At 35.3% G+C, this 17,500-nt stretch overlaps 1 protein-coding gene and 1 long non-coding RNA gene across 2 annotated transcripts in view; both read left to right on the forward strand.

Annotated features, from left to right (window-relative positions):
* LOC144977564 (uncharacterized) overlaps window positions 1-2,032 on the forward strand; it is a 248,304-nt gene extending 246,272 nt beyond the window's left edge. Inside the window, exon 2 of the long non-coding RNA XR_013646333.1 lies at window positions 1,992-2,032. This is a non-coding gene — a long non-coding RNA (uncharacterized LOC144977564). The remainder of the gene's footprint in view (window positions 1-1,991) is intronic.
* Window positions 2,033-2,563: 531 nt separating this feature from the next.
* Window positions 2,564-17,500, forward strand: part of LOC144977565 (uncharacterized) — a 422,942-nt gene continuing 408,005 nt past the window's right edge. Inside the window, 1 exon segment of the mRNA XM_078922917.1 lies at window positions 2,564-3,359. Within this exon segment, the coding sequence (XP_078779043.1) occupies window positions 2,856-3,359 (504 nt within the window). The 5' untranslated portion in view covers window positions 2,564-2,855.

The raw sequence follows: 17,500 nt of genomic DNA on the forward strand, positions 1-17,500 counted from the left end.
CTCTTTACTCACATTCTCTCACCGTACTCAGGTGTAAATTGAGTACCTGACCGTTAATAGCGTTGTCTTTGTAATATCGTCTAATAGGCGTCATATCCCGTCCTACATGTTAAATGTTGCTTTTGACCAGGGACCCCTTGTAAAGCGCTTTGAGCACATTTAGTGGATATTGCGCTATACAAAGCTGAATTATTTTTTTTTTACCGAAACGCATAACTTCATTAAGTTTTCTCGAGCAAACATTATTTTTTTTTAAATCAAATTTTCGACGGTTTCATCCCACGACATCGCCTCGCCTTGGCATTCCAGTAGAAAATGTCTATAATCCCGTTGTACATAGATACCCCGTGTCAACAGAAATTACCCGTCCTGTCTTAGCAAGCAAATATAGAATCGGGGACCCGGTGTACCACGCGAGAAAGACTCTACAAAAAAAAAAAAAAGACTCAAAGTTAAATTCGCGTACGCGAGGCACACTCTAGAGTCAGTCTCGCGTACGCCAATTTAACTCTTGTCTTTTTGGCGATAGAGTCATTCTGGCGTGCTACACCGGGTATTCTTACTTTAACAAAAAAAAAAACAAAAAAAAAAAAAAACATATGTGAAAAATAGACGAAGAAAGAAGTAGCAAAAATAACGAATAAATTTTTGAAATGTAAGTATTTTTAAGTGATTGGCCTTGGTTAGATTTTGTTGCCATGTCTACCAGCAAGACAAGGGTGTTAAAGAACAATATTCCACCCCCCCCCCCCCCCCATTGGAAAACCCTATCATTTCTTAGTAAAAATGTAATCGTTGAATTATACTTCGAACCCGTTGAATGATTTTAAAAAACGGTTGCCGAATATTTTCACTCATTTTATTGGCTTCAATACAGGTTGCTGATTGGCCATCTAAAATAATATTTTGGTGTGTATGAATACATACATATCTAACGTTTTTGGGGTCAAATTGTCATTTTTGTATGTAGCGCAGTCGAAGAACATCAAAACGCTGATTGATAAGAAAAAACCATCACTTATTTGGCAAGAGACTGTAACTGTATTATTACCTGCTGTCCCTTCCCCCTCACACAAACACAACAAGAATAATATAAATATCGGTCATAAGAACACATTATGATTGTCAAAAAGGTTTGGAGAAAACATGGCTTCCCTTCAATGTAGGAGTAGGAGTTTTAAAAACTACAAGGTTACATCGTACCGACTGACCCCAAGGACAACAACAACAGCAACTACTACTACTACTACTACTACTACTACTACTACTACTACTACTTACTATCTACTATACTACTTACTATACTTACTATACTACTACTACTACTACTACTATACTACTACTATACTACTACTACTACTACTACTCTACTACTACTACTATACTATCTACTACTCTATACTACTACTACTACTACTACTACTACTACTACTACTACTATACTACTACATACTACTACTATACTACTACTATCTACTATACTCTACTACTACTATACTACTACTACTACTACTACTACTACTACTACTACTACTACTACTACTACTACTACTATACTACTACACTACTACTACTACTACTACTACTACTACTACTACTACTACTACTACTACTACTACTACTACTACTACTACTACTACTAACTACTACTACTACTACTACTACTACTACTACTACTACTACTTACTACACACTATTACTACTACTACTACTACTACTACTACTACTACTACTACTACTACTACTACTACTACTACTATTACTACTACTACTACTACTACTACTACTACTACTACTACTACTACTACTACTACTCAAACTACTACAACCACCACCACAACCACCACCACCACCACCATTCCAACACCACCAGCAATAAAGCTACAAAGCATTCGCCAATGATTTCGTAAAAAGATAAATACACAAGCTTGACATAAATGATATATGACATATCCAATCCCCTTTACATTCCTTTCTTTTGTCTATTCCAGATAAACAGAGCAGCTGCTGTTATCAACATCGGTGGATGAAGGTATTGAAAGAACTCTACATACAAGATTTCATATCACCGAGCTCCACGAAATAAAAACTGGTTCCAATTCCATTTGTTACCTTGCATAGTTGTGTGCAAGAGATTGTTGTTTTCAGATAACGTACGGAAATTACCATAAAATCTGATAATTTTCATTTGGCACATCCGTAATTTTATATTAAAAAGAAATATAAGGAGTCGCTATTCGTGCAATGGAATGTTGAATGTGCGGATCAGGTGATGTGCTCGTAAAATGTACCCCCCCCCCCCCCCAAAAAAAAATATGAGGAAGCTCTCTATAAGTAAAATGTAACACTATGAAAACGCAGAAATAGAGGAAGAAAAACAAAAACAAAAAGCCCTATACTACTCATATTATTCGTATTGGAATTTCAGTTTTAAGATATTGTACTTAGTAATACCATAAACGAAGTTCACTGTGTTATAACAAAATAAACACTCGTAAATTGAAGGAGAGAGAGAGAGAGAGAGAGAGAGAGAGAGAGAGAGAGAGAGAGAGAGAGAGAGAGAGAGAGAGAGAGAGAGAAAGAAAATCCAAATTGGAATTTTCCAACAAAGATATTATATTACTTTAAATAAACTATACCGACTGCAGTATAACAATATTACAACCATTCATACATACAGAGAAATAAAATCCTCCAGATACCTGCATGGTTTGTATTGGATTTTTCAGACAAAGATGTTTCACTTAACAATGAAAGACCTAAATTTAAATATGAATGATGTTAATGACTTTAATTTCGTTGGAATGATTTATAGATTGATGAAGTGGTGATTCTAGTCAATACCCCGTCGGAAAATGTCGTTGTGGGGTCGATATGGTAAGTGCAGTGCCGGTGTCAGCGCCCCGTCCACTGATGACGAAGCTGAAAGCAATAAAGATGACGACGTGGAAAAGAAAAAGGAAAATGGCGTGGATAAAGTCAACCCAGTTCGGAATTTTGACAAGAGTAATAATGAAGAAATGTCTTCGTCGTTAGATAAAGCTGCCGTTACACATCATAGCGGTAATGAGGCGGCTGGGAGAGTCGGCAACGCTGGAGGGAGTTCGACCAGTGTTTTCGAAGACATTGTGAAGAATATTGCTGGACTCCTCTCCGATGCTGTCTGGGGTTACTTCCGGCCAACCCAACAACAACAGCAACAGAACAAGTCCGCATGCGCCATGACGTCATCCGGTATGGGTGGAGGCGGAAGCGATGGAGATGTGATGTCGCTGTCAACGGTGTCGGCTCCTGCTGATTTGGCTACAAGTTTGATGACGTCATCGGCTATCTCGGAGAACTTGGAGAACATAATTGAGGTATGTTTATTATCTATTGTGCGGCTATGTGGTCTAGTGGCATGACACTCGCTTTCGGATCGGAAGGTCCTGGTTTCGAGCCTCGCGCTCGGCGCATAGTTGAGTCCTTGGAAAAGGTTCTTTACTCACATTCTCTCACCGTACTCAGGTGTAAAATAAGTACCTGGCCGTTAACAGCGTTGTCTTTGTCCGAAAAATTGTAATATCGCCTAACAGACGTCATGTCCCGTCCTACATGTTAAATGTTGCTGTTGACCAGGGACCCCTTGTAAAGCGCTTTGAGCACATTTAGTGGATATTGCGCTATATAAAGCTCAATTTTTAATTTTTTTATTCTGATCTTTATCCTCCCTCCATTGATCTGGTCATCATTATTACTTTATTCTGATTAAATTACATTTTCACACTTTTTGTCAGAAAACTTTTTTTTCCTTTCGATAGCTTAAGGAAACTCCTAATTAATCAGATGGGATTACATCTAAAACTCTTCTGTAGTCCCATCTGTAAGACGATTTGGCGAGTTCAAGGTAATTTTTGAGATTTTGTGGCTGGAAAAAACATGTATTTAAAAATTGGGTCAGAAAACTCATTCTTCAAATCATATTGATCACATAAAGTCAGCAATTCAGGCCAAGCTGTAGAAGGAACGAAATTGACGTCACTCAGCTCTTTGTTATTGTTTTAGACAACCATTTTAATGATAAGTTGTCACTAAAGTCTATCTCAATCAGGCTATAACGTTAAGGTTATACATAGTTTAGTTTAGTACGTTATTATAGCCGGATTAAACCTAAAACTCTTCTGTAGTCCCATCTGTAAGACGATTTGACGAGTTCAAGGTAATTTTTGAGATTTTGTGGCTGGAAAAAACATGTATTTAAAAATTTGGTCAGAAAACTCATTCTTCAAATCATAATGATAGATTTAAATGACCCTCATCTTGGCAAAAACTCTCAAACCTGGGACTTCGCAAAGTCCCAGGTTTGAGAGTGTTTGCCAAGATAAGGGTCATTAAAATCGATCGATATTTGAAGGACGAGTTTTCTGGCCAAATTTTTAAATACACACGTTTTTCCAGAGTACGTCAGTTAACTGGTTAATTGCTGCTTGTTTTTAGCCTTGCGTTATATTATCATAGACACGTTTTCCAGTTTCCATCAAAGCGTGTTATTATACCCTTTTATTTTCGTTCATAAATATTCAGTTTAACGCTTGCTTCCCTCGACATGTCAACATTCAATTCAATACCTTGAACTTGGCCAGGAGTGTATCATATTATTTGTCCTTCACTTTCTCCATTGTGTGGCGTGTAGCCAAGTCAGGACAATCTCAATATTTTATAATTTGTCTCATTATTTATTTCTTCTCTCTACTCTTCGTCTTCAATTTTGCCGCCTTTCCCCCTCTTCTTCTTCTTCCTCCTCCTCGTATTGTTTCTCGACAGCCATGATATTTTGTTTTTCCTTGTTTGATCCATATACTAACCTCCTCCCACTTTCCTGCACACATCTATGGCGTGTAGCCAGGTCAACTTTAACCCTCTCCTTACCACCTACAGCAAAATCTCACTTTTGTTACGACACAATATAAATTTTTCTAATTCAGATTTATTTTGTATATCACACACTTTGAAGATTGATCTTTGTTTAATTAATAAAGTTGTTTTGTAGAGAGCTTGTTTGACTTTAAAAAATCAATTTTTCTGCTGGGTAATATAAATAAAATAAATAAAATTCCCTTTATTCATCCCATAGAGGAAATTTGTCTCTAGGGTCTATTCCAAGGGAAGACTGGAATATTATTATTATTATTATTATTATTATTATTATTATTATTATTATTATTATTATTATTATTATTATTATTATTATTATTATTATTATTGTTATTATTATTATTATTATTATTTATTATTATTATTATTATTATTATTATTATTATCATTATTATTATTATTGTTATTATTATTTGCATTGCGATCTACGTTTGGTTTGAAATGCAGATCATTGATCGTTCTGGCCATAACAGTCGCGAAGTCCCAGGTTTGACAGTTTTTGCCAAGATGATATTATGAGAGTCATTTAAATCGATCGATATTTGAAGGACAAGTTTTCAGGCCAAATTTTTAAATGTATGTGGTTTTTTTTTTGTTTTTGTTTTTTGTTTTTTGTTTTATCCCAGAGATCAGCGGTTAACTGGTTGATTAAAAAATTTTTAAATAAATAAAATGAAATTACTTTTATTCTTCCCCAAGAGGAAATTTGGTTCTATTCCAAGGGAAGACTAGAATAACCCAGGCGTCAGCCGCAGTGCAGCGCCGCAAAATGAGCTAGGGCGAGGTGACTTATTGTTCAAGACTCATTTTCTATCAGAATGTGACTTTGGACGTTTTGAAAGTCGCCTACTCAGTCAATTCGATCTAGTTCAAATGCAGCGCTGAACTGCGGCTGACGCGTTGGTTATTCTTGTCTCCCCATGGAAATGATCCTAGAGACAAGTTTCTCCTATCGGATGAATAAAGGGAATATATATATATTATATATATATATATATATATATATATATATATATATATATATATTTGTATGTATATGTATATATATATATATATATATATATATATATATATATATATATATATATATTATATATGTATTAATACCGGATAGGGAGACTTTTGGTACCCCTATTAGTTCATTTTACAGTACTTTACCAATAGGGAGACCAAAATCCGGTCCCCCTATTGATTTGACCTCTAGCACATTCACTTTTCTATTTTTAGTTTAAGGTTGTCAACCCAACCGTCAAGGATATATAATTGTAAATCATAGTATTGAAGTTATTTGTTAAACACCACAGTAAGAAGAGTTATGCCTAAATTTTCACGTTGGTCAATAAGGTGACCGCCTGAAAAAAGTACAATAGGGGTACCAGTGTTTTCATCGATATATTTCAATAGTGAGGCAATATATCTTTCCGAAATTTTCTCTAAAATTCTAGAGCATTATATGGATTTTTATAGTAATGAAAACCTAATATAAAATTGTGTGAAAGTTGATGAACTGAGGAATGAACAAGATATACGAATTATAATCTATTTTTAGAAACAGATTTATCGAATCTTGGTCCGGATTCTTATCTTGGTGACAAGAGACAAGCAAACATAGTAACTCTTTTTTTTCGTGAAACGTATGTTTAGTCAATTTCGCGCATAAAGAGGCACTCGGCACTCACTTACTCACTCTGCAAGTCAGTAGTAGGTGGTTATCAGTTATCAGCTTTAATTCTTAGTCAAACGCTTCATCAAACCCATTATTGAGTAGCATGTTGATGCCTGATGCCAGTTGAAGCCATCTCGACGTCGTGAAATGGAGCATCTTCTGTCATAGCAGTAGAATCGTCAGATGCCGCATTTAAATCCTCCATTCCAGGCGTTGCTGTTGCCATATCGATCTTCGAAATGATTTGGTCTAGACGTCAAGTTGACCCGTTCTATGTCTGAAGAGATTTTAAAGTGCAATACCTAACATTATATCTTGATCTACAAAAGAGTCTTTTTAAATGAACCGCTGTGTTTCTATATTTTTCAAGAACCAATGATTATCTCATAACCACTTACTACAGACTTGCGAAGAGAGTGGCCGACGGACGTCCTCTCTATAGCCGCAAGTATTTTTTCGTCACTTGCTGAGTTCCAAACTAGACGTCTATGGCATCGTGGGGTAAATTGATGCTGGAGGCATCATTGAAGAGACACCGAGATAATTTAAATGGTAAGTTATTGGCCATTCTTATTACATCACTGTTGATTTAAGATTTTCAATAGGGTAGACATCACAATCACACACACACCGATTGATGATTGTCACTTGTCAGTCAGTCATTTGGAAGTTGAGTCAGATAATTCGGGAACTTCTGTAGACTGTAGATTCACACTAGTGAGTAAGATCTGTCGTTTACTACTACTACTACTACTACTACCACTACTACTTTTAGTTTTAGCGCTATCCAACTCAACACTTCTCGTGTTTATTTTATTTTGGCAAAACTAGAATGGATTTTTGAAAAGAATATAAAATAATTTAAACTTAAACCTGTCTTTGCATCTTGCTTTATGCATACAGTATGCCATATCACAGCCATCACAAAATCATAGTTTAATGTTGAGAATATGCTATTTCTTTTGTAACTTCAGATCAGAGAGATTTGAGCTTTAAAAATCCTGAAAAATGTCTTGCTGTCAATCCAGACAACCCTTTTGATGTGATCTATGATGTTAATGGTAAGAATGTAATTTGATGAGGAAATGAATAACATTTAGGTACACATAGTTTGCTTTTTTTTTTTTTTTTTTTTTTGAGTCATGATGTGTAATACTATTACAGTCCACTCCGGATAATTGCAACTCGTTTAATCGCAACTTTCGGTTAATCACAATATTTCCTAAGCAATGGAAATAATTCTATATAAAAGTCACTGGTTAATTGCAACAAACTTCGGTTTTTTAAAAAGTGGTAAATTCAAGAAATCAAACAGTATATCATGATTAAATTTCATCATGGATGAAATCGTGACAGGTTGAAGAATCGAGAGTGAGCAGGATTTAATGCTACAGTAGTGTGTCACCACTCTGTTAGAGTCGAAAGAGGGCGGGGCTCTGCAGTATGGGTTTGTGACGTCATCGGTGGCCATTAAATAGAAGGGGGTGGGGCTGGTCATAATCTTGACAACAGGTTATAAATGACAGTTATAAAGAGAGACTGAGCGATATCCTTTGTTTTAGGATTAACAACTGTGCATTGTGACCAACGAGTTTGGTGAGAGCTTATTGTCTCTCATTAAGGCTAATCTCTTTAACTCTGACAAATGTTGAATTGTTGAGAAAAAAGATTGAAACTTCTTCCAATCTGAATAAGATATCGGCTTGCTTCATAGCTGCTTTTGGTTGACAAATCTACACGGGGCTGCCATATGGTTTTTGTTTCAATCAAATTGCTCTGTATGTGGTGGACTAAGAATATTATTTACTGGTTTGAGTTGACAATAAATGTGTAAAATGTTGAAATAGTGGACAGGAAACTGAATTTCGGTTAATCCCAACATTTTCGATGATCCCAAGGTATTGCGATTATCCTAAGTGGACTGTACCTGAATCTTGAACGAAAAACTATCATATGGATATGATTATAGACAGATTGGTTTCTGGAATTATATTTCCGTCCTCCCTTGCCAACTCTGACGTTCTTGAAATTTAAAAGAAAATAGCCAGAAGGTTTCGGACTTAATTTTCTTTTTTTTCCAAAGGACAATAGTCATAAGGTAAATAATTAAAAAAAATCCTTTTACAGCACAAGATGGCATGATTTTTTGTTTAAGAGTTTAGAGAAAAACTTGCACATGATAGTCTTCAGCTTTTTTGTTTTGTTTTTATTTTCTATATAGACTCCAACTCAGAGCCTGAAAGTGATGCAGAACAAAGTTCCATATCACATGATTCATTTGTGGTAAGTATGTACATTAAAATAAAATCATAACATTTGTATAGCGTTTATCCACAGTTGGCACCATGCTCAAAATGCTTCACATCAACATATTTTGTGGTGGACAAAACACATTTGCCACAAAAGATGAGACCTGCAGTCTGTTAGGCGCAATACAATATTTCAGGACAAGGACAACACTGTTTTACACCAGTGAGATCTCCTAGTTTTTTGTTGTTAAAATTTTTTCTTTGCAGTGGACTTCGCCAACAATAACACTATTTTAAACCTTCCTTGTTATATTTTGAAGTGATATTCATTGATGAGCCATTCACATTTGAAGTCGTTTGTTTTTTATTTGACAAAATGTGAAAATGATGCGTTTCCAGGAAAAATTAAAATAGCTTCTGTTGGGATTATACTTTTGATCTCGCATTTTGTCCAAATTCTCTTGCATCGTAATGTTTATCAACTTTTTTTGTTAACTATATTGCAGTTGCAAGGTTAGGAAGTTCATATTGTTGCAATGACAACCGTTTATATGTCCAGAATCGTAGTGATATAAAAAATTGTTTTGTAGTTGTTGGTCCTGGTGTAGGATTTAAAGAGTTGGTTAAAAACGGTTTACTGAAACCCTGGTTGGTGTATCTATATTTAACCAAGCACAGTTGAACATATTAAATACTTAGACAATATGTCTGCCTTTCTCAACTCTTTTTTATTATACTTGCATTATTAACCAGCTAATTGTTTAGTTGGATTATTAAACAATGGCTCTTCATGTTTATTGTCAACATGAATAAATTGATTGATCTGTCATCTTTTCCACAAAATATACAGGGTCCCGATTTTGTTGCTGACTCCGAGTCTGATTCCTCTACGTACTCTGTGAGGTACCCAATGCTGAGTACATCATTGTCTTTGGAACCTAGTGCTCATTCCCCAACTCAGTCAGAGCCTCATCCACAACTATCACAGACTGAACCTCGTTGCCAGTCTGGGACCCAGGTTCAACCCGAATGCTATACACTTGCAAACCAACGTGTTACGTGCAATGGTGAGTCATTTTTTTGTCATTCTTCTCCTTTGATATTTGTGGGATCAATTTTAATTTACCCATTCCTTTTAAAAGAAAACTTCCACCCCCTCCATGGTGCTGCATTTGTGTTATTGCATTTTTTCTGTTTTGGCAGTGCTGCGTCGCAAAATACGCTACCATTTACATAACAAGCACAAATCCAAATTTGATAGGGTGGACATCTTAGAATCTGAAACCCCAATGTGTGAGTGATATCAGTGAAACCAGCCATAAAAATGTTCATGTTTATTTTATTGGGGTTTTTTTTTTGTCTGTAATAGACTTAAATTGCTTGTATTGTAAGTGTTAAAATGGTTTTTTTGTTACAACCCATCTATAGATAGTATGCAGATGACGTCACTCAGGTCTTTGTTATTGTATTTTGCCATCCGCGTTTATGAGTAATGTTCACTGAACTGTATTAACCCGACTATAAACGTTCATGGATACACACAGTTTTGTGTGTTGGTCCGTTATACTTCCGGATGGCAATGTTATGAGCTTCTTAGCCAAGCGCATACTATCTATATATTAAAACTGTTTCTTTGTATTTCTATGATGCTTAAGGCTTTTTTTCACAGACCAGCTGGAAACTTAACGAGAATCAGAGTAGATAACATTTTTATTAATCTTGCAACCTAAACAGTATATGATGATTGGGAGCATTTAAAGAAAAGCACATTTTCTTTTTAATTTGTCGGTACTAAAATTATACTTTGATAATGTCTGCTGTGCTACAAACCCTTTTGACTTCCAGGTTCAATATTTTTCTTTATTCTAAAATTCTTGGGTTTCCTTTCAATGACAACTGAGATCATTAAAATTCAGCTCACAACATGATGTGTGTAGATTTGATGAAAACATATGTTCGAGTTGAGAAGCAGTGTTCACGAACTTGCTGATCGTTTTTACTAGCATTTATTTTCCTAACTTACCTGTGTCAATTAACAAAGGCAAGACTCAATATTTTCTATCTGAACAGTGTGTTTGTTATTGAAATATTTCCGGCATATACATGTCATATTTCATTCCCACAAAATATAAATCAGGATTAAGTTGTCTGGGCATCAGCATCGTTCAGGCAGTTGGGGGGAAGTCTTTAAGGAATTAATGAAGCCGATGCTCAACCGGTCTGGAGGACGTTTGATTGATGTCGGCTGTTTGTTCTGCCAGCCGGTGATGTTTTCTCACTCCCTCAATGACAAAGAAAGTCATTGTTATGACTATGAACTATAGTCTATTATTACTTTTGTTACTATATTAATTGTTACTTATTGCCGCTACTGTTATTATTATTATTATTATTATTATTATTATTATTATTATTATTATTATTATTATTATTATTATTATTATTATTATTATTATTATTATTATTATGATATTGCCTTCATTGCATTCTATTACTATTATTGATATAATTAATTTCTGATTGTTGTAAATAATTTATGTGAATTGAATTTTGTCGATTGGCCAAGGGCCTACAATAAACTTAAATGAAATGTTAGTCTTTGGATAGGACTTGGGTCTATTCTTGATTGCTTTTCCGCCTGAGTCGAGTGAAGCATTTGGAGTAAATTTTGTTGCTCAACGTAAAAAACATGACGCTTACCATTCCGCTGATACTGATACCTCCAAGGGGTGGTTGGGGAAAAACCTAAAATTCTTTTGACATTCTGTCTGATTATTCGCTGAAACAACAAAGGACAATCTATGTATTCAGATGAGACTTCAATGTGTTACTATTCCGATTTATGTTCATATTTTGATTATAATGAAGAGGGAGCCCTGAACCCAGTGAAGTGGGTGGATTGATCTATTTATTTCTATTTCAAAACAAAAATATGGCGTCTTTTCACTGGATTTGTTATGTGGCAGAGGTCTCCACAAATCTAACATACCTCTTCCAAAGGAATAGATGGTAGAAAAGTATATAACAAGAAGGAATTATGACAGTTACTTGTCCAGGCCTTAAATATTTGGAATGCTATTCCTCTCTATCGCTGTCATGTAGCTGATGTGCATACGATCTGTCTATTGATTTATTTTCATAGTTCATAGCATGATGTGCTTTATTTTCTTCTTTTTTTTCCAGAGAAATACAAAAAGCCAAGGAGACCCTGTCCATACTGTGGACAGTTGCAAACAAAACTCTCAAGGCATTTGATGAGGAAACACAAAGATGAGACAGAAGTTACAGAGGCCATGAAACAGCCTGTAAAGGAAAGGGATAGAACAATGGAATATCTCAAGAAAAAGGGCATTTTTTATTCAAACACTAGAAACAATTCAATAGTTATGCGTGAGAGAGCACAAGGGTCACATGAAGTTGTTATGTGTGCTGGCTGTAAGGGGTTTTACTCTGGACGAAGGGTTTATGAACACAAAAAGAAATGTAGTACTGAGCATGCTCTGTGTACTGGGGTTGTAAAATTTTATCCCGTGGCTCCCAATGCAAGTAAAGAAATAAAGGAGAATATTCTTGACAAATTTCGGAATGATGAAGTGGGAAATTTGTGTCGATCAGACAAAGCTATAGTATTGTTAGGAACAAAATTGTGGAGTAAAAGTTCAAAGAAGGAGAGAAAAGTTATAATGAGTGATTTACGCATCTTAGGAAATTTGATTTTAAAAACTAGGAAGAGAACAAATCAACCTTCTTTCTCTGGAGAGGACGTGGTGAAGCGTTGTAACTTTAATGAAATATCGCAAACCATTTCTGAAATGACTTTGAAAGAGGATGGGACATTGAAAGCAGGCTTGAAGCTTTCAATTGGATTTATATTGAAAAAGTTAATTAATTTCTTAAAAGGGGAATATATAATGCAAAACAAAATGGAAGAATCCGCAGAGATAGATTTGTTCAAAGCTGTCCTGGATTATAATTGGGATAGTATTTTTTTTACAGCCAGAGTTCAATGTGAAGCAAAGAGAACAAATTTGAGAAAACCCAAAGAGATGCCATTAGAGAATGATATAAAGAAGCTACGGCAATTTATTACTGAAGAGATGGTCCGTATTTGTGAGGATGATTATCAATTATTTGATTCACATATGTTTGTTAGGCTTCGCAATGTCATCGTAGCTAGGCTTACAATGTTTAATGCGAGGAGAGGCGGAGAACCCGCAAGGATGTTGTTAAAAGACTGGAATGATGCAGATTCAGGTGTATGGGTTGATCCCCAGCTTGTACAACATGTCACTGATCCTCTGGAAAAAGCGTTACTTGAGAAGTATAAGCTGGCCTATCAGTCTGGAAAGGGAAGCAAGATGTTGGTCCCTGTGTTGATACCCAATGACACAATTCAGCCTTTAAGGAAACTTGCACAGGAGCGTAAAGCTGTTGATATTCAGACAACCCATTTCTTTTTCCAAATACAGGAATATCCAAAGATCATGTAAGTGGTTACATTGCCATCAAATATGTCACTTCCTTAGTAAAGGATTTAGAGAAACCCCAGTTGTTAATAGCTGATAAATTCAGGCACCGAGCTTCGACATTATTTGCCTTACTTGATGTCCCACAACACGAGAGAGATGTCTTCTATCGACATATGGGACACAGTGAATCAATCAATCAAAACATTTATCAGTGTCCACTTGCAATACGAGAAATAACAGAAGTTGGTCATTTTTTGGGTCAAATTGATAACTCAGCATCGGTCACTGGGGAAGGAAATTGTAACATTGAAACAAATGACTCTGTAGTGAATAGAGACTCAAATGCAAATTTTGGAACATCCATAGTAACAGCTGCAAATCAAGAAGAAATATTTGATGGTGAAGCAGGAGTGCCAAATCAGCTTACGTGTTCTTCAAAACAAACTGAACCCAAGAGGAATTCAAGCAAAAATCGGAGATACATGTCATGGTCAGATGAGGATACAGATAGAGTCAAGTCATATTTTAAAAACTTTGTCGAAGATGTTTCAGCACATGGTTCAAGGGGATCATTACCTAGAAAGTCTGAAATTATTCTGTTCTTAAAACACCACAGGGTATTTTCACAAAAAGGAATCCCTGAAGGTACACTAATTAGTTTGGTGAAGACAAAGATTTTTAATGAAAGAAATAAATATAGAAGGGAAAGAGCGTTTCAATCGGTGTAATGACAATCATGAATTTGATTTGTATTACATTCATTGTATTGTATAGTGTTATTGACATATTTTGGGGTTTACAAAAACGTTTTATCTTTATATAGTACAATCTGTTCATCATTGCAATATCCTTTTTTATATTATATGAACATTCATTTGCTCAGCTTGAGAGACAAATGCTTTGTAGAACCATAGCTGCCAACCGTTCTGTTAAAAACGGATTTGTTCCGTATTTGACTTCCTGAGTCCGTAAGTGCTTATTTTTAGTTCAAAATCCGTATTTTGTAATTTTTGACTAATTTGTGGTAAAAAAGCCATGTGAGCCTAATGAATTATTATTATTGATCCATTATTATTACTATTACTACTACTACTATTGTTGTTATTATTATTATCATTATTATTGGTGTCCAGTGAGAGCATAATCTCCATTTGTGTAGCTCTTTAATTTGAATTATGCCTCTATCATAAATGATTTTCAACAATTAAAAAAGTTCCATTCGTTTATATGACGCCTGTATTTTACTCAAACCTTTCATAATGTATTGGAGATTTGCATAGGATATGGATGTTAGCCTCGATATACTTTGAATATTCTAAGACAGTATTGATACTTTCACTATTTGTTACAAATATTATTTTAATTAAGAATAAAATTAAATCCACCTTTTTGATTGGAAGGTATTCAATAAGAAAATCAATTGCTTATATTGATTAAAGATGACAATGATTATTTCCCTTTATTAATTTATGAAATATATAAATTTAATCCCAAAAACATCTTCATCTGATTTTAATTTTTTTTTTTCAAGCAAGCTTTTGTAACGGTTTAGGTTCAAGAAAAATAAGTATACTCCATTTTTAGGTGTGTTTATCTTGTCAAAGTAAAGAAGTAGGAATTCTCTAATATTTAGAGGTGCATTTTACTATAACTACTATTATAGTATACTACTTAAAGACCATTATGTTGCATGAAAGAAAACATATATGCAATCGTCTACTTTTTATCTGAACTCACCTAATTTTTACCCCAAAACGCCCTCTCAAGTGATGTACCAGGTTGGTAGTTATGCATTTCTAACCATCTTAAGTTATTTCATTTATTTTACAATTGTGCTTCTTGTGTATTGGTCCTTATCAAAGTTGAGGCAGTTGAATTCTTTCTTTATATTGTCCGTTCTGAATTTTGATCTCATTGTGGAAAGCTCCCATAGCGGGCAGGGAGGTACACACTGTGTCTTCTATCCCCTTATATCTGTTTTCCAACATGCTTTCAGTCTTTGTCTTGGAATGAGATTACTTGTTTTTTTCCTGGCCCTCGCCGGAGTCCTAGCTGGGAGGGAAGCAGTCAAATGCATTTTATTGTTTTGGGAGATGATATTTTTTTCCTTGTAAATCATCTCTCTGTTATGTATTATTACTATATTTGTTATTTTTTAATGTATAATGTAAGCATTTGAGTGTGTTCCTCTTTGTTGGATTTTGTTCTTGTGTCCGGATAAGACTTATAGGTGATCTCAAACTAAGTACATTGGTGATACGCTCTTGGAATCTACATCTGATCCCTATTTGTTCCCAGTTCCCCTATGTCTTACTTTCTCTTGGATGCTTCAACTGTAATTCTAGAACTTTTTACTATCCAATTTTCTTCCTTTTTACTGGCGCTGATATAACCTAAATGTGTTGCAAGCGCCGTAAAACCCTTAAAAACAAAACAACAATCATTGTGGAAAGTGTCATTTTAACGATTCAAATGTGCTGGTACTAAACCCGATAATTGAGCAACATTTGGACTAGCCTCTGTCATCTCAAACTTGTTAGTGTTAGTAATAGTAATTAAAAAGGCTGACTTTTATATGTTGCGATTCGATGAAGGGGGGGGGGGGGGGGGGGGGGGCGGGGCTTCGGCACACATCGCCCCTCATCCCGGGCCAAATGAGCGTTCCTTATTTTATTTTGAAAAGTTGGCAGCTATGTAGAACTATCTGAAAGAATCAGATATGGCAGAATAAAAAGTCTTTCTACTAACCCTAACTTAATTGGCCAATGTAGCTTTATGTTCAGCATTTTCTAGATACCTAATGTAAAATTTCACTATTCTTTTCATGATAATTTTAAGAGTTGCAATCTTTAGAGGTGACTGTCAAGAAATGACACCTCTGTGCATTTAATTTCATTCTTTCTTTATCCCCTCATCCTTAATCAGAATAATAATAATTAATAATGAAAAAAAATGCAGCAACGACAGCTTAGAACGGCATAAAGTGCTTAAGAATTATTTTTTTTGCATTAAACTTTATTCAAACGATTTTCAACACTTTTGCTTCACAGTTTATGCTTTTTAACAAATGCAATTAAGCAACTTACCAGCAACAACATATTGGTTTGTTATCATTTGAGGGTTTTCTCAGTAAAACTGTTTCTATCCTTTTATGTTGCACTGTACACATAGCAAACTTCATGCTTTTATTTGGTGACCAAAGACTTATGTGATACAGTGGATGAATGTTTGTGATGGCTTTTGGAACTGAAATAAACCTGCAATATGATTTGTAGACTTCTATCGTTATGTATCATTTTTCGGTCAAATGTAAATGTAATTTTACACGAGCTTGATGTATCATAAAACCCACAATGAGCTCAACGTGCAGCTGGTAGTACATTTATATGGACACGAACAACGTTGTTGCAATTCAGTAACGTACTCCAATTAACACAAGTGAGACTGTAAATGAGACTTTTACAATGACTCTGCATCGCCACAAATATGGATTCGAACCCTGGCAACTCGGGCGTCAGACGAACTGTCTACCACGAAACCAAAGCAAGCATTGTGCAAGTTAAAGTGAATGAGATGTTGATTGAAGCCGTTCATTGTGTCCATCAGATCTGCTGTCCTATCCATCCAACTCCATTCACTGGGTGGGGTTCCCGACTTCCCATAATGGGCAGGGACGTACTCGTTGCGTCTTCTATCCCCCTATGTCTGTTTTCCAACTTGTTTTCTGTCTTTGTCTCGGGATGGGATTACTTGGTTTTGTCCAGGACCTGGCTGGGAGGGAAACAGTCAAATGTATAGTTCGAGTTTTGGGAGATTATATTTTTCCCTTGTAAATCATCTGTCTGTTATGCTCTTTATTGTTTTGTTTACATATTATTTATGCTTTGTAAACATTTGAGTGTATCCCTCTTTGTTGGGACCTGTGCTTGTGTCTGAATGAGACGTTTAGGTGATCTCAAACTAAGTACTTTGATAGTGGGCTCTTGGAATCTACTGTTTCCTATTTGAAACAAATCCCCTTTGCCTTACTTTTTCTTGGGTGCTCTAATTGTAGTTCCAGAACTTTTTACTATCCCATTTTCTTCCTTTTTACTGGCGCTGATATGACCTTAATGTGTTGCAAGCGCCGTAAAACCCTTAAAAACAAAACAAAACAAACCAAGTCCATTCAGTGGTATACAACAACAACAAATAAACTCCTC

Source organism: Berghia stephanieae, chromosome 7 (assembly GCF_034508935.2).
Source record: "Berghia stephanieae isolate SIO BIC M18660-M18661 chromosome 7, UCSD_Bste_1.3, whole genome shotgun sequence".
Taxonomy (NCBI): Eukaryota; Metazoa; Mollusca; class Gastropoda; order Nudibranchia; family Aeolidiidae; genus Berghia; species Berghia stephanieae.